Source organism: Seriola lalandi, unplaced genomic scaffold (genome assembly GCF_002814215.2).
Source record: "Seriola lalandi dorsalis isolate HSWRI2012SDOR001 ecotype SW California unplaced genomic scaffold, Sedor1 jcf7180002054893, whole genome shotgun sequence".
NCBI classification, from domain to species: domain Eukaryota; kingdom Metazoa; phylum Chordata; class Actinopteri; order Carangiformes; family Carangidae; genus Seriola; species Seriola lalandi.
In genome coordinates, this window is record NW_019525445.1 from 2,290,515 (window position 1) to 2,309,269 (window position 18,755).

Below are 18,755 nucleotides of genomic sequence, written 5' to 3' on the forward strand. Positions count from 1 at the left end.
GTGATAGATAAAAAATTGAAATAGCTAAATGAATAAATTGTTGAAACCACCACCTTTGCCACCCTAGTATTAACCTTAGTTGTTTGGCAGGAAACCAGCAAACGTAAAACTTCTATGGACGATCGTCACTGCCACTATATGTAGAACAAGACCACCAGCATCTCAGACCAAAACAAATGCTTCCTCGGCCACACTTCCGCCCTCCGTTCTGCCACAACCCCCTCTCCCCCTCCACGTTCTCAGTCAGCAAGGTGTTATGAAGCCCAGTGGAAGAGCCCACTAAACACACAAGAATCACAACTTAATAAAGTTACCTTGTGTACACGAGAGCCAACAACAAACATCCAGCCACAACCATTAGCCCAAGCTAGCAGTGCCGTGATATGCCCCACAGCAATGCTGGCAGTAAACCAGCTAGCAATAGCAACATTTGCAGAACTAATACATAATATGGATAACAGCAAATTAGCTAATGTCATCATGCCGTCTATAGCAGGTCACTAATGCAAACAGACATGTAACATTACGTAGCCATCAAGTTACTTACATGTAGAGGAGAAGAAGCCAGTTCCGAGTCAAGCTGGAGCCTTTAGCATCTTGTACAGTTCTCCATCTCCATAAAACCAGATCTGTATTAGCTTAGCTTTCCCACTGGGAAAGAAGTTCCGTCTTGGACTGGACCGCTGGGGTGGGCCACATGAATAACACGGAGGGAGCCGTAAAAACGTTAAAACTTAGATATACTATGGATGTTTTGACAGGCCACCGGCATACCGGTATGGCCAGTATGCCTGTGCATCTGGTAGCATTTCTTTCCCTATCGGAGACCTTTCAAGACGAAAATGTAGCTCCTTCAGTGCAAGAACGTATGGACGGGTTTTCACCTGAACCCTGAGTACCCACTGTGCCACCTGGCGTCGCCTATGGGCGTTCCCTGTGTCTTTATAAACTTGGGGAGGGCAAAGGTGAGGGACTCACATACACTAAAACGCACACGTACATGCACTAACACGCACGCACTGCCAGATACCATAAGCAACGAATAGAGAAACTCAGATAACAACACGAACGAAAAAAATTTTAACACCATGTTTAATCTTGATGTGAATAACAGTAAGTCTCTGAAGCTCATTAATGATGATAAGAAAGCCCTTAAGTTAGTTTCCTTACTTGATATAGGCCTATTTAAGTTAATTTGAGATGAGCCCCTTTTATTTTGATGTGATGTAAAAGCATACAGATGGGGTGTGACTTCAGCTCAGGATGTCAGTAATCTGCTATGTCTTAATTGTTTGCTACTATATATTTTTTTTTTTAAATAAATCTCTAAATTTCGTTTACAGAACTTTTAACCAAACCTACCTAAACATTGACGGGATAGATGTGGGCTGTGAGGTTCTCTGTCTACCCTCTTAAAAAACATTTATAAGGCTATAAAAGAGATACACAGTAACAATATTAGGTAAGAAGAGTTACAAATCTGTTGAAGTGCCCTTGAGCATGACACTGCTTTTGAGGACAGCCCATCACACTCGCAGTACTTATTTTCTCTTCAATATGAATCCATAGATATTTCACTTTTCACTTTCCTTTTTGAATATGTCTAGCTACCCTGAGGATTATTGACATTAAAAGTGTTTGGATCAAAATGTTCACACCCAGTGATACAGCTGTAAGAGCCTGGATTGAGCCCTTGGCTGAGTGCAATCTGCAGCCTGTGGTTTGCTCTGACGCTGGAGGGGTTGGTCCATGGAGCATAATAATGGTCGTCCCAGTCACTCAAATGGGAGTGGGCGAGCTGGGATAGGCTGGGAGTTTGGTTGGAGCCGTCAGCGGGACGGCACAAGGCACAAGGAGAGTAGGGGGGGTGGTTGGAGAAGCGAAGAGCAGACCGACCGAGTATTAACTTCTGGCTTCTGAGCGGCTGAATGTGGGGCAGGAAATTTGACGTAGCCAGCTGTACGGAAAATAGCATTTGTTGCTCTCGAAGATCGTGGATCTGACCGGCGCGGATGATAAAGGAGCGTCGCCGTGTGAACTTTCTCAGCCGGCTTTGATCGCTGGTATAAACCCAACGGGAAATTCAGTTTTTTCTTTTTTTTTAAACTGAGACTTAAAGAAGAGGACATCATGCCACGGCGCACCGTGCAAGAAGTAACAGTGCAAGATGTCCAGAAGCGAAGGAACCCGAACAAACACTATGTAAGTCCTTTTTTTTTTTTTGATAATCAAAACAACATCGATTTGATGCGTGAATTGAGAAACAGATCGAGGGTTTGTAATGCAGCTCTTCTTCCTTTCCTTTCGGGCAAAGTAAAAACAAAGAGAGTATCAAATTACAGTTCACCAAGCCAGACGAAATGGACAGAGAGACTCTCACAACATGGGATTTTTTGAGAACTCCTGGTCTTTATTTTATTATGGATTGTTAGCACCGCTGTCAATAGAGAAGCTGGCTTGTTAGATCCCAACAGCTTTTACAGTCCATAAAAGACAACAAACACTGAAGTTTGACACCCTTAAAGAGATACAGTCTCCTTTAAGTTGTTCACTGGTGTTTTTCTGGTAGACATTTTTCTAACTGTTGAATCCGGATGTTTAAATAATGTTTGCTTGGTCACTTCTGTACCTATATGTGTCAGATTTGACGAACAACTTATGTTTTCTACTCCTAATATGATTCAAGGTCAGCGTTGTTGTTTTGGGTGCAATTAACTTAATCTCAGTGGATTTGGTTTATGTGACCTATGACCCTCCCTTAGTCTACACATCTTCAAGTGACTCTCAGCAAGTATCACATGGACATAATGTAGATATAGGCATTGTGCTATTACAATCAGAGACTGCAATCCCCTTCAGTCCTGCTCATATGCCTACTGCCACGTGTGTGCCACCACAGAGGAAGGTCCCAGAAAACATCCTAATGGGCAAATCAGTGCTGTCCACAAACCATCCTGACTAATCCTCATGAGGATAGAGTTAAAAGTGAGCGTCCCAGCTTTGTCATGCCTCAGGCGTTTCAATTAAAAAAATAAAATAAAATAAAATACTTGCAGTCACTGATAAGCAAGAAGTCTTAAGGTCATCACAGTGAACACAAGGGAGTGTTTGAACAAAGGAAGGGCCTAAATATTACCATATGTCATGCAGCATTCGTAGCTTTATGACTCCAGTTTTGCAGTACAGTTACACAGCTCTCGTTTTTAACAAGTTTGAGGGATTTATTATGATCAGACATGGCAACTACATTGATAACTAGACTATTTACACAGAATATCTCTAGTCCTGCAGCTGATGTCGACATTAAAAGTGACAATATCCTTATATGTATGAAAGATGTCGTGCGATAATGCTGTGCTTATCTCATTAACAGTGTCTCTGATTGCATACAGTATCTGCCAATTTAGGCGATCAGTATAGTATTACCATAGTGACATTACTGTGTGCGGGGCAAGGGAAAAGTAGGTAGAGTAGAAGAATGTGTGGATATTTTTCCTCTTTAAGCTATCATCCCCCACTGGTACTGCAGAGTTTGAGTGGGAGACAAAAATGTCAAAAAGACAAAGACTCATTTTTCATTTTTCTGCAATTCATGAACAATGGGGCTTTCATCATCATTTATGTTTGAGTCAGAGTAGGAGGGAGGGAGGGAGGGGGGGTACATCTGGCTTAATTTGTCTGCAAAAGTGCGCACGCAGTTTAAAGTAACACGTATGACATCATCGGATGTAGGGAGCCAACAGTGAGAGCCTCTGCCAAGTCCTTAGCAGGTGTTCGTGTTAGTTCCGTGTGCATGGTGTGCGCCTGCGTTTGCCCTCGTATGCATGTTGGTTTGCATCCATGTATATGAGGAGATGATGCCCGGGTAGAAGGACTAACAGATTTTATACCACTGTGGGTGTTAACGGTCAAGGACATGGAGTTCTCCAGGTCCTGTGACTTCTCCATCTGTCTGTTTGCTTTGTGGTGCAGCCCATGTTGTTTTGTGCCTCTGGTACTCTCTCTACGCGTGTAGGCCGGACACTTTAAACCCTCAAGAACGCTCAGGTGTGGTTAAGGATACAAAAAGGAGCTTAAAGCGCATCTGAGCTGAGCCTATTGCGAAGAAAGGAAATGGCGAAATCACATTCCCAAGAGACTGATACAATAGCATTTTATCGCTAATTAGCAGCATTTCATTGACACTCTCTTCCTCAGACCCATGGCTTTGGTCTCACGCTGCAGCAAGAATATATCCTGAAAACATATTTAAGGGACCTGTTTTAATGTAAAAATGGCCCTACATTAGTTTAAGTTTAAACGCACACACTGAATTTGGGATATAACTCTTTTTATTTGATAAAGACAGACTCCCTGCTGGCCTACAAAGCTGTTGTAGTTGGTCCATCCATTGCTGTATCTGACTTTAGTGCCCTGAAAGAGAGAGCGAGGCCAGAGAAGGTCTGGGAGCGGGGCCAACAGCATTCAGCCAGACACACCGAGCCACCCGGGAGTTTCCAATCACCTCCCTGCCTCTCCCCTCTTGTTCGTCTGTAGGGAAGAAAAAAAACTGTGTCTTTTGCCTCCGGGCTGCAGTCATTAGACTAGAAGCTTTTGCTTAAATCCTTCGTGATGTGTCAGTGCTGTTGATATGAGTGTGATGGAATTTGAAGTTGGACATGAGCAAAAAGTTCATTTTCAACTTAATGTAGAGCCACAAATGATAACGGTACCAACCAGTGAATCTCTGTATGCTAATGGTGTTGGGGTAGCATGTGGCATTGCGCTGTGCTGAAGGCTTCACGATAAACTCATGACCTGATGTTTCCAATCGTTGTGTTTGCTGCTCAGTGTTTCTTTAACAGCTATAAAATTTGAAAACACGGCATAGTCAAATCTGCTGCACCCATGCAGGATCAAAGCTTCCTCTTCAGTAGGAAGTGATGCCAGACGACCGGGAAATGAAATAATCGGATATCCCAGTTGTGTTCATGGGAGCGGATGGTGACAGTGACTGCTGCCTGATGTCTCTTGGCAAGCTTGCCTTTTGCTTTTCCTCATGCCGCCCTCACTAGGAGTCACAGCACTGCCAATTACTGGCACTATGAGTAAGGAGTGATGCCCCAGGCGCTTTGGATTATCAAGTGGTTAACAATGATGGTTATTTGTTAGTTCACATGTTCCACTTGTTTTTAATTGATTTTTTGTCTTCTGCTTTTTCCAGGTTTACATCATCAAAGTGTCCTGGAGCGATGGCAGCACAGAAATCATTTACAGACGCTACAGCAAGTTCTTTGACCTGCAGGTGAGTTAAGTGTGTGACTGTGTGTAAGTGTGCCGTGGTATGTGATTTTCTTTTTATACTGTAGGTGTGTGTACAGTTGCATGTTTTAGGGGGCAAGGAATGTGACAGGTTCTAATTTTTCCACCGGCAAAAACCAGCACAGGCCAGGAAGGGAATGGAAGTACTCTGTCCATACAACACCATCCACCCACATGACACTGGTAATTATGTTGTGCGAAAGGAGTCGGAAAATGTCCCAGTGCAGTTAACTGAGGACAGTGATGAATGCAATGGCCGCACTGATGACCACAGAAATGTCTGAATCATTCTCGAACGTCATGCTGGCAGTGTGTGTTGCACAAGGAGGGAATCTCATTAGTATCCTAGTTTCCCTTCCTCTTTCGAAGGTAATGGATCTGCGGCCCTGGCCGCAACTGAGCTTAGAGAGCATGGACTCCAGGAAACCCAGAGAGGCAACCACTTTTAATGAGCACGTAGTCAATTTAGGCGACGTATACTGTCAACCTAATTGGATTAAATGCCTTCTAATTGATTAGGATGGTCAAAGCGTGAGCAATGAAATAAAGTATTTCAATGGTCCGCCAAGGTTTTCTGCACCTGCAAATGTAATGCTAACCAGGACAATGTAAACTATTTAATGACTAATTTCATTAGTGTGACTTAAGAATATAAAACCTATCCAGTCTTGCTCTTATCGCTTTCATAAAATCTTTTTAATTGTATCACCTTTCTATTTGTTGAGGCGTTGCCTAAGTGAGCGAGTGTATATAGCTATGAACGGTAATCAGAGTAGTGTAATGAAAGACGACTGAAGGATGTCAAAAACATCGAGTAAGGGACGTTGAACTGTATTACAACAACACTCAAAGAATCTCTTGTCCCCTCGGACACAAGCAAACACACCATCCATTTTTTTCCCATTAATTACATTACATACATTAATATATGGACACAAATAATAAAGTGGCATTTTCATAAAAGAAACAAGAAAGATGGTAATCTAAAAGTTCTACTTAGGGTCACAACCTAGCCTCCTGTAGCTACTCAACTACACACTGTGTATTCAATTCAGAACATTTATGTATGTTTTGAAAATTGCAACTTAAGTAAATTAACATTGGTGAGAGATTTACAATGTTGGAAATTCAACAATTTCGTTTCATCGTCCGGCCACAGCACTGCTTTGCTTTTGATGCTTTGGCTCAAGAAGACGACTGTTTAGACTCTGTGAGTGATGTGATGAGGTGATAGGAGGAGATTATGAGACCTGTAGATATCACAGTTGTTTTTTTTCCCCCCAGTATGAGCCAGAAAGTGAGCTTTGAAATCCAGAAAATCTTAGCACAGGATTAAGTACTTGCGATATCAGAATCAATCACAACTGTACATGTTGTCATTTGTGTGCTAGGAAACAGTTTTGTAGTCATCCATAAATATTGATAAAACCCAGTTAACTGTCAGAGATCATCATTTCATGTTTATTTCATCCATACTTAAGCATATTGCCAGCAGAAATCCCTTGTGACATCACTGAGACAAACTGTATTGGATCATTGGCACAGAATGAGTCAAGTATAAATGAAATATTTTCAGCAGGGGTGTTCCTGACTGGTGTTTACCCCTCACCACGGTTTCAGCTGCTTCCTGCTCTGTCAACAGCCCATGGGTGGACTCTCAGTGGTGAGGGAGATGTAGATAAACCCAGCTGGAGAGAACACAAGCCAGTCTCTTATCTCCTGTAAGGTTTGGCAATGACATATTATCAGCCATCTTGGGGCGGTGGTATTTCTTAAAGAAAAGTGGCAGGTTGGCGTGCTGAAAATCCCTCAGAATAATCGGTATTTCCCTCGGTATATACTGGGTGTGGACCTCTAAATGTGTAAAGTATCTTTGAATTTTCTGGTATTGGGGCACACTAATATGATATGACAGTATGCAGTGGAAATTAAACAGTATTTCTGCATTATCCTCCCAAAATATTTAGCAGCGGATTACATAATGCTGATGAACTCAAGAGGTGTTGTACTTAACTTACTGTGTTGATGCTATGTGTGTATTTTTTTTTTACAGTAAATAAACAAAACTCAACAACTTATATACATGTTGTATCATGACATCAGCAGAAATGAAAATTAAGTAGGAGATAATAGAAACACATAGAAACACATTATTAACACTAACAGGCACTAAAAGGTGTGCAACTTAACCAAACCGCTGCAGTGAGTCCCTCCAAAGTCCACAGGCAGCAGGAATCAGGGATAGTATCCACAGGCGAACAGGAACCGAGTCAACTGACCGCCTCTGGTTCAGCAGTGAACGCACACGTCCTACGGGGAAAACCCAAGAGGAGAAAACGTATGTCAGTCAGTTTCTGCTTAAAGAAAGCAAAGCTTCACCACACAGTACGCAAGTGAGTTTCAGACACTGTTAGTCATGCTTTCATTTAAATGGCCAGCAGTTAGTTTGGAAAACATATAAAAGGCGAGTAGGTGGGAGAAGGTGGAAGCTTTTGTCAGTGTTGCACTTAAGTGCAGGCATACAGAGGCAGTACGTACTATTGTAAACTCGACTTCTATTGAACTGTGGGCCAGCACTAATCATCCCAGGTGCCTGGCCAGGATAGTGACATAGAGATGAGTCACTCATTTCCTGTCATTACCATTTCTTCATTTCCTGTCATCCGCCTTGGCTTACTCCATCTTGTCCTGCCTTTTTCCCTGTCTGCTCTGGTTCATCTCTTGTTCTGTAGCTTGAGTGGCTCTTATAACGGAGAAAAGATGAAACTGTAAATAAATAAGATACATAAAGTGTTTTTGGTCAGTCCAAAGCCTGAGAGCCAGACAGGAAGTGTTATTCATCACATCCCGTCACCACAGCTGGCCCAAGCAGCTGATGCTTCACTTCGTTAGCTCTTAATGTGGTCATTGACCACAGACTGTTTACTCACTGTCTGACTTTAACATGGTTTCTACATTTATTTAGGGGATATTTTATTCTAATCATTAGGCAGTTTTGAATCCACATATACATGTTTTATATTCAGATGACACTATAACGGGTAAAACCCAGACAGTGATACAAATGATAAGAAAAACACACATAGATAATTATAATATCGATTCATACGTCATCTTTTCAACAGTACCGCTGTTGTTCTAAACTAACCCAGTAATGATTCTCCTGTCAGATTAAAGTATTTACCTGTTAGTGGAGGTGATAAAAAAGGGTCTAGAAGAAAGTCCTCCGTATCAAATCCATAGTCTGATTTGGAACAAGGCTGGGATCACGGCTTAAATTTCTCTCTAGTTTTCATACGTCCCTCTCATCCAAGATATATCTGTTACTACTCACCCAGTGTTTTCCTGTAACACCCAAAACAGAGTCCCTGTGTAGCTGCATCCCCATAGTAGCATGAAGGAGTTAAGTATCCATCGGATACTGGAGAGGGACTTTATGATTGCTGCCTGCACTTATGCATAAATGTATTTGAGCACAGTATGTGTTTAGTCTTGCAAACTGTTGAATACAGAGTGAACAAACTGAGCAATTAGGATTTTGATATAAAAGCTGTGGCTGTTTTTTTTTTTTTTTTTTCCCCTGTTTCAATGTGTTGCATTGTGAACAGAAATAGACTGAACTGTTGCTTCAGAAAGATGGAAAGTGCAGAGGTTTTTTTTTTTTGCCATGGGGTCATCCTAACGGCTTTGTGATTTTATTTCCATGTCACTAAGAACAGTTTCCATGCTGCACATGTGTCCGCTCTATTTCACAAGCTCAGTCTTCCAGCATCTCCAATACAATACTTTGGATACAGGGTACACTTTTTTTTTTTTTTACTTAAAAGCTGTTAGAAAAAAAAAACAATTCATAGTTTCTTGTTTATTCATACTTGTACAGCTGTCACATATTTTCCATCTGCAGTGATCTAGTAACAAAACATTTAAGGGGGGGGGCAGATCATTTTGCTTAGGGCAGTGGGGCTGCCTGTTGTATGAATTTCACAAAGCAGCTGTTCTTATTTCCTTTTTGTTCAAACTGCAAACTCTGTACTTGGGTTATTTTCATAAAAATGTACTGTATGCATCCTTCAACAGTGCAGTGTTCCTGCAACAACAACAAAAACCAAAACATGTGTTTCTACTCAGGGAACGCTGAAAGATAGGTACAGTATATTCTTCATGATTCAGTGAAATACACTTATTACAGAAGACCAAACATCCAAGGCTATACATCACCATGGCATTATTATTATATATTATTTGTATGTGTTTGTATAGGACTCCTGGGAATGATCAAATGTGACATGGGAGTTGTTTTTTTTGTTGTGCCTCTGGGTCCTTAACCACGTGTTTTCATTGACCTGTCTCTGGTTTTTCAAATAACAAGTCTCGATCGGGATGAATCATGTTTTAGGGGAAATGTTGTTGCAAATGAACACAGTTGATATTCTCAGCACATGCATGTCTTCGCTTTAAGTGGTGAAAAACTAAACAGAAACTGATTGAGCCGCCGTCTGCTGGCGCCATAAAATACAATAAGATTGGGAGGTTGTGTTTCACGCCTTGTGATAGGGTGGTGCCACTTGTCTAGTGCATGCTGGGATAGGCTTCAGTCGCAGTGACCAACAATATAATAAGTGGGTATAAGAAAGCCAAGGGATGGATAGAAATGTGTCTTAGCAACAGGAGGACAGGTTGGGACAGTATATGAAATTGTGTCGTACGCCTCCAATGGGAGAGCAGGAGTCCGGAAGTACAGCGATTAAACGCAGCCTCGTCATTGTGACATTGGCCCACCAGAAGAGCTGATGAGCACAGGGTAGATAATGCCATGGTCCTGTAACTCAGTGGTTACAAGTTACACTGGTGCAAATCTTGCTGTAACATACAAAAAGCTTCAACTGAATGATAAAGTTAAAAAAAAGTCTCTGGCAGCTTGTCTAGTCTAGCGGTTGGGTAATATGTATTGCTATACTGTTTGTACTGATGTAATTAACCCTAACCTGGCAATTATATAGATTTTTTTGTAAATTGAATTTGATTTACAAAGTGTATTCCAGTATATCACAATTTACTGTACATTAGTCCTGAAGTATGAAAACTTTATACCATGATAAGTCATATTGCCCACCCTTATTAAGTGATCCTTAAATTGAGGATCCAAGGTCAATCCACTTTATTGAAGTGAACTTGAGAAACACAACATAACCACACCCTTGGGTGCTGTTTTTATGCTGACCCTCTGCTGTGACCTGTCTGGATGCGGTTACATAGAAAGAGAATGGCTCTCCAGAGACTAACTAAAAGTGTGACATTAAAATTACACAGACCAGATCTAGACTGAACACATCAGGTGCTGATATCGTCCACGTGTTCCCAGACATTTACCCTGTGTTTTACTAGTATGCTAACATTAGCATTTACAGTAGGATGCTACCAAGGCAACTTAGTATTAATCAAAGTAAGAAATCCTGTTTGATGACAGGGACTTTATTAATGCACATGAAGGAAAAACAGATGTCATTTACTCGCCCATTCATTATCTACAGCTGCTTATTCGCTGCTGTTTATCCATCCCAGTTCACAATGTGCTGTGATTTTTTCCATTTTAATTTCCATGGAAACAGGAAAAGTATTGGCAGTCATTGGCAGTGCAAAGCATTAAGTTATTTTGGTGTCATGTTTTGCATGGATTTTATAGATTTTACTTAATATGTATCCTACAAACAGCTCAGCTGTCCAGCATATAGCCATGAATCAAGTTACATTCCATTGCTACTGCAGTTGATAATAAGCCCTTGGCATTAGCATGCACTACAGTATATTGAACTGTTAACGTTGAGAGCCACTGCCCATGGATGATGTCTTTGTTTTCACTACTTCATAAATGGACTAACAGTTCAGCCTACCACAAATGTGGGTTGTTTTTTTTCTTTAACAGTGTGGTTTCCTGTAAAGGGTTAAAAATGACCTCATACATGAATCTACAGCGAATGAGAGAGTGAGAGAATCAGAGGACTACTGAGATAGGCATGTGGAAAAGAGAGCAGCCATTGTTCTTGGACCTTTTATACTCTCATTCAACAGTCTGCTGCTTCTCAGATCGTCTTTATTAGGCCTTTATTCGAAGGCTGATGATGTGGTTAAAGCGGATATGGACTAGACAAATTATAGCCTGTTGGAAAATTACATTCAATGAAATAACAGTGTTTAAAGGTTTACAGTATCATGGGCGTATTAACAGACTGGTGATGTGACATGTTGACAACAGGGAGGCTTGCTCTTCTTCCTTAAATCCCCGCACTAGTTCTGTTGGTCGAAATGTAGTCAATCAATAACTGAGATGTTTCGAGCAGTTTTTTTTTTTAATTATTAGTGGTAAAATCAACATTGACACATCACAGCACATTTAAGAGACTGCGTGTAGTAAACAGATTCTTAACAGTTTACGTTCTGCGTATTCACTCTCTCCATTATTCAGTTTCCTGGCAGATTAAAGCTTTGCTGAGTGTGGCCTTTTATTGTGGGGAATCTAAATATCCTCCAAGCATGGCCTAGAATAATGTCAATGTCTCCTCATCAGGCTTTGGTGAATAAGAGAATGAGTCCATGAACTAATGGTACTTTCAAAATAAAAAAAAAGTGACTTTGCACGCTAGGGTTTGAATTAAACTTAGTAGAGTTATAGTACACATGAGTTCACAGATTGAAGTGATCATTTCTGTTAATGTTATAGTGTGACGTCCAGAGATTATATTATATTATATATATATCTGTCATCACACCATCTATATAGTGCCGATGTCCCTACCTTTCCGACTGAAATGAAGACAGAGGGATATCATTTAAAATAACACACTTCATAATAGCCTTGGAAAGTCATGCAGAGTTGACTGCGCTCCGCCTCGGCTTGACATCCTCCTGCCCCGCGGAGCATGAATATTTGATGTCGGGTGCGTGATGTAACTGGTATTTTGAAGAGACATCTTCACTCTCCGCAGATGCCTTCTTTGTTTGAGCAGCTCTGATTACAGAGTAGATACAAGGGTCGGAGTAGACGCAGAGACTGGGTGTGCCTGCACTCAAAGTCAGACACATGGGAACAATTACAATGTGTGGGGGCACAGGCTCTTGTGTGTTCGTCTCTCTCGCTCTTAGTCTGCCTGTCTTTATGTTTACACTGTCTCTTTTAAGGTGGTGGTGTGTCAGCGGCATCTTAAGCCAAGCAGAGTGATGCTTTGTGAGTTTAGTGCCTTTTTTTTTCTTCCTTTCAGATTTCCTTCTGTTGTAACATAAAAACTAAAAGACTGAACACTGAAGTGGCTCACTTCTTTTACTTAATGTGCATTAGACAAAGAGGGTTGTGGCTCACTTTTCTGCCCCCTCTCTTTTTGTTTTTTGTTTAACAGGGGAAATTGTGGCTTTAACGTTATGATGCCGAGCTTTAGCAGTTGGAGCCAATGAGAATCATTTAAGAGCACTCGATGTGGCTTGACATTCATGCCTGAAGCCTGATCTTTGACACAGTATATAACTTTTTTTTTTGTTGTTTTTTTTTACAACCAAATCCAAGCCAGAGTTATGATTTTGTGAAAAAAATAAAACATCTTGTTAGAATCTCTAGGTCTGATTTTCGTTAAGTGTCTCAGATTCATTAGAATGATCTGTCAGGTATGAAGGCAACAAATGTAACTGGACTCTTTGTTCTGTAATTATACGCTTATCTTTACTGGATACATCACAATGGGCTTCTTGTTATTATTGTTTGGGGGGCTCCACTAATTTGTAAAGAGAGGAAAATTATGAAAGGCCCTTTTGAGTTGGGAGAGTTGTTCATTAGAGGGTTTAAGGATTAGGTTGAAATAAGCTTGTTGAACATCCTTGTACATGGAATGAGGGGCACTTTGTAACACAAGATATGAGTGGGAGACATAATGTGAAGCAGAGAAAACAAAGAGCAGTAGGCTCTTCCTGTACAGCTGAAGATCTGTAAAACATATGTCCTCTTTTATGTTTGAACATACAGTATATTGATGTTTCTTTCTTCTTTTTTCCTGACTGGTGCTTTCCCATCCAGATGTCTGTAACCATCCAGGGGCTGTCAGTCCTTTCAAACTGTGGTTAAATAGTAAACTTCCTTTTGGATATACTTTGATTGTTATATTTTAGCCTCAATTTTCAGATTGCAGTTATATTCAATCACTCAGATTAAAATACCTGTTTATCTCAGGAATGTTTATAAGTGGGCAACATCTAATGTCAAAATGCCTTTGGTGTTCTCTGTTTAAGTTACTCCATCTGTCTTTCCCACAGAATATTGAAGTATGAAGCCCTATCTACTTAAGTAATTTGTTGAGAACTTTATTGTTTTATGGCAACAATACCTCTTTGGCACCTGACTACACTCAGACAGTCCATAAAAAGTATTAGAAAGTACTATTTGGCACAGGTCTCTGGCTTTTTCATAACCTCTGCATCACCTCAAGTCATATTGCACCACCCCCTTCTTTCTCTGTTAGTTTTGGCTCAGCCTAACGTATTGTTTCTTTCAAATTTGCATTCAGAGGAGATTTTGTGGCATCTTGACTCAACTTCATTTTTATTGCTCAGAAGCCTGCTGTAAGAATTATTTGATGACAACAGGGTAAGGTAACTATTAATATCAGCTTCAGGGCAATATTGTATCACTGAAATTCCAACCATGACCCTCAATAAATATTAAAAGTTCATATCAACAAGACTAGGTCAAAACCTAGCATATACTGCGTCATAGGCTATTTTCATTCCACCCGGTGTCAGCTGGTTTCAACCCTTTATCTGTTTGCTTCTCCTCTCTGTGCTCACATGTACAGTTTTTAATAGAGTCAAATTCCCAATAAAGCTGCTCTCATTTACATGTTTTTCTGTTTCTGTTGTCGGACAATGGAACAAATATGAAACAGTGACTGAAACATGGCCCATTAAGACTTCATCTTAACCAGCAGTCATTTTTGCAAGCCATCTCCAAGCTGCCGCTCTGCACTGCTGAAGTCGAGATTTTATAAAAATTTATAAAAATTCCAATTCAAAATGTGTCATACATAATGCATCGAAAGCCTATGTTTCTGTTGAAACACAGAGGCCAAGAAAAGACTAAAAAAAAAAAATGGATATATAGACACATACACTGACTATGAGATCTGAAATTTAGCCGTTGAGCTTTAGTACAGACTCTAGAACTTTACATTTCATATTTAACAGTGGAGGGGAATGAGATATTTGGCGAGCTTATTTGTTTTGACCCTCAAATGCCTCTGTAGCACAGCCTTGATGATAAATCTTTTTATCAGGTTAACATTGAACCGAACAAAGTCAGAAACGGTATTAATGTCATTATGTGCACGCCCTGTCATCGGACACATGGCCCAGCTATGACTGCGTCTTCAGACCTCCTCAGTCTTTAGTTATGTTGTTTTTCTTAATAAGAAGTAGAGGATCATACAGTGTAGTGTCACCCTGGTTTCAGTTAATGGTTAACTAACTTATCGTGGTGAAAAAACAACACGTCCCCTTGCACTACCCCTCCTGCTCCTGTTCGTTTGCCCGCCACAGTCATATAAGTCAATAACATAAAAGATCTCTAAGGCTGTATCTTGCACAGTTGCTTCATTGAGCTGCTGTCCTTGTGTCTCTCTCTCTCTCTCTCTCTCTCTCTCTCTCTCTCTCTCTCTCTCTCTCTCTCTCTCTCTCTCTCTCTCTCTCTCTCTCTCTCTCTCTCTCTCTCTCTCTCTCTCTCTCTCACACTCTCTCTCACACACACACACACACACACACACTCTCTCTCTCTCACACACACACATATACACGGATGGACCGTCAAGAAATCCATAAAATTGTTACTGGCCCTGTCTTTCACTTCACCGGCTCGTTCTGTGTGTGCATGTGAGCAGTGAAATCGTGCTGCGTGCGTGTGCCGGGACTGGGCTCAGGCAAAACACTACGCTGCGCTAGATCACCCACAGATCTGCTGTCACAAATAGAATCAAGTCAATGCTGATAACTAAATTGTGTTAATATTTCATATCACACGCCACATTAAAAAATAAAATATAAAATAATTGCGGTGGTGACAGAAATAATCTTAACCGCGCGGGAGGCATCACAAGATGTTATGCTGTTATCGTCACAGCCCTACACAACATTAAATCCCTTCACCAGTGTTTTTTTTTTTTTTTATCAGGTCATATAAAATTTGGTTTGGATTGTGAGAGTCTTCTCTTAATGTTTTTGAGGTACTGGATCCTGTCATCTGGGCGCAAAAGAAATTTTCCAAACGTTCCTCTGTAACTCATTTAAATGAGTCGAGTAAACTTACTCCCACCCTTAAATCTTTTGATTGGAGGCTTGCAGGTGTCAGAAAGTGCATTAGAGAAGGAGAGAGAGTGCACTTGGAGTTCACCTCTCAGTATGGCCAGGTGTCATTTTATTGGCCTCAGCTGCATGGAGAATGGAAGACACACACACACACACAAGCACACTTCACTAAGAGTAATGGGCGAAAATGACGTGAGAGGCCAAAATGATGGAGCATGACCTATAGTTCAGTGTGACGGATGGAGAAAGGCAACACAGTGTAGAACCGGTCACAGATTGAGTTTTAAAAAGACAGAGTGATCAAGTGAAACTGTGAGGAATGGTGGTTGAGAGATATAAGGAACCACTTCTCTCTGGGCTTTAAAGATTACGGTAACAGAAATGTTCCACTATGTCAGCGGTGGCTTGCTGCTAACAGCCCCTCAGCTACAGCAGCATATGAAGCAGAGAGGAAAAACCATACCATCTGCTCAGTTCGTTCCTAATCATTGGCAGGCCTTCCTTTTATTGGCCGAATTCCTTGTAGGAACTTGCTGATTTGTATAAAATGCGAAAACCTTCCTCTTCAGCCTCGGCTATCCTGTTGTGTGTGTGTGTGTGTGTGTGTGTGTGTGTGTGTGTGTGTGTGTGAAAATGTGAAATGCACGTTTGTATGTGTACGTGTGAGTCTAAATACTTTGTGCGCCAATGACTTTGACTTCGACTTCATTGTGGGTTTTCAGATGGAATTGCTGGATAAATTCCCGGTGGAGGGAGGCCAGAAAGACCCGAAGCGCAGGATCATTCCTTTCCTACCAGGTAAGAGTTAAAACACACGTTGTCCCCCAGCACCCCCTCCACACACACACACACACACACACACACAAATTGGGATTGTCTGGAATAAACAAAAGAAGAATTATTTTGATAATAATAAGTAATAGTAGTTAGTTGTGATGGTAATTTTTCATTATTTCTGAAATGTTATTGACTAAATCATCCATAAAAAATGAGTTTCAACATTACTTATGATAAGATGTAACCAAAATATGTAATGATACACACAGAACAGGGAAGTCACGTAAATCACGCTGTACTTCCCCCTCGCTGTATTGTTGTGTCTTCGTCTCACTCCTGCTCATTTCTTCATTCCTCTGTTAGAAACACTTGGCACGCATTGGGTTAAAATGCGGACAACAATGACTCACTGATAGACTGTGGGTGAACTGGGGGAAATCAGAACGTTTTGTTGGGTTTGCAGACTGCACACAAAGGAACTAACCAGAATGATCTGCAGTAATCATAATCAGTAACCTCACTCAACTGTGAACTGAGCGAGAATATGTTTCTTCATCATCAGCTGATCTCTCAGGATACGGCCCACAGACGTGTATTGTATTAGACATGGTACGCAGATCAGAGTTGGAGCCTTTGGGTGACACTTTGAGTATCTACTATTGTTTCACTTGATTAAAAAAAAAAAACAACAAAAAAAACAAAAAGGTTACAGTTCATAGCATTTGTTATGAGATTGTTTTCGTGGCTTAGCTGCATCATTGTTCTGACTGAATCATCATCGTGTGTGAAAACCTAAAGTGGCCAAAAGAATGATTTCTTCTTTTTTAGCTTCATTGACTTTCCTACTAAGTCCAAGTGGCAGTGAAGTTTGTTTGGAATAAGTGCTTTGGGTGTGCTCGACCAACTGTTGAACTAGTTTTAGACTGAGATCCGGCTTGAAAGTGATTCTTTATGAGAGTTTGAAAGAAAGCCTCACCCAAAGACCCCACCCATATCTCCCCTACTGGACTCGGGACGGGTGGGGGATAGTATTATTTTTGTGGCCATGCAGGTCTGGAACTCATTGTGAGAATATATGCACACACACACACACACACACACACACACACACACACACACACACACACACACACACACACACACACTGTTAGATGAACTCTGAGTAGGAGGAGGGGAAGAGCACTTACTATTGCTTTATACAATCACATAGAATAGAACAGAATAGAAAGTCTTCATTGCCACAAAACCATGCTGATTAGTGCATTAAAGGAGACAGGGAAACAAAACAACCTCAGCAAACAAACAGCCTCCTTCCTGCCTCCCAGTGAAGAGGTCTGAGTGTTGACAGGATCTTTCACTCCTTTTGGTTTCGATGGTCGAAAAATTACCATTGAAGTTTCCCCCCCAAGAAAGGCACTAAATCCTCAACAGCTCCTGTGGAGCTGCTAAAGCACCAAAAGTGGACTCAACATGGCAAACCTCTTGGAATGCCACTGTGGAGCTTTTTTCCATTTGTGGCAAGGGTGTTGCTGGAAAACATTATTTGTGCTTGGTGCCTGGATAAATCGAGGTTTCTTAGAGAATGAGGCTACGTCCACACTAATAGATGAGCGTCCGTCCATACTAACACGCCTGAAAAACACATGACCGTTCACGTAACCTGAGCATGCGCGTGCCGGTGTAAACAGGAAGCAGATTGACTACTCAGCAGTTGGCTGCAGAAAATACTAGACCAGAGATTTCTTCACTTGCTGCAAGCGATGAGCGAAGAGCGTGACAAATCAGGGAAGGATACATCGTGACTGATGAGACCCGGAAGATCGGGAAGAGAACGTGGATGTGTGTGTCATTGTCTCAGTTTCTGCCTGTCCAGGCTAGAACGCAACCCTGGAGTTTTCAAACTGAAACAAGGCCAGTGGCATTTCCAAAAGTCTGACATGAACATAGCAAAAATTATGCATTTTAAAACTAAAATATATTACTGTAGCTGTAGCCTGTGTCTCAGGTCCCAGATCAGGTCATGCAGCCCTCTGAGAAGGACTCTCAGTTAACATTTGCCTGATTTTCAGGCATGAATTTTCCTAACAGCCAAGAAAATCATTCACTTACAAAGCAGAAGTCTGGACTGTGGGCTGAGGCCAACATAACAAGGCACGGAAGTGGTTTTCCCTTCTTGGTTCGGTTTGTTCAAGGCCTCAAGATGATTTTACTCCTTTTGATATCTCCACATCAGCAAAGTGGCTTGTCTGCATGTGTGCATAGTGCAGAATTTCTGCTCAGTTTTTTTTTTTTTTTTTGCCAGATGCACACACACACACACACCAAAAGCTTATTTAGTTGTA

General features: G+C 41.1%; 1 protein-coding gene across 4 annotated transcripts in view; it reads left to right on the forward strand.

Annotated features, from left to right (window-relative positions):
- The first annotated feature begins 1,830 nt into the window (after nucleotides 1-1,830).
- Nucleotides 1,831-18,755, forward strand: part of sh3pxd2b (SH3 and PX domains 2B) — a 40,066-nt gene continuing 23,141 nt past the window's right edge. For 3 of the 4 annotated variants that reach the window (XM_023429451.1, XM_023429453.1, XM_023429452.1), the window contains exons 1-3: nucleotides 1,831-2,202; nucleotides 5,204-5,284; nucleotides 16,359-16,434. In XM_023429451.1, coding sequence (XP_023285219.1) covers nucleotides 2,131-2,202; nucleotides 5,204-5,284; nucleotides 16,359-16,434 — 229 coding nt within the window. In that variant the 5' untranslated portion in view covers nucleotides 1,831-2,130. The remainder of the gene's footprint in view (nucleotides 2,203-5,203; nucleotides 5,285-16,358; nucleotides 16,435-18,755) is intronic. The other variant, XM_023429454.1, reaches the window with a different exon arrangement.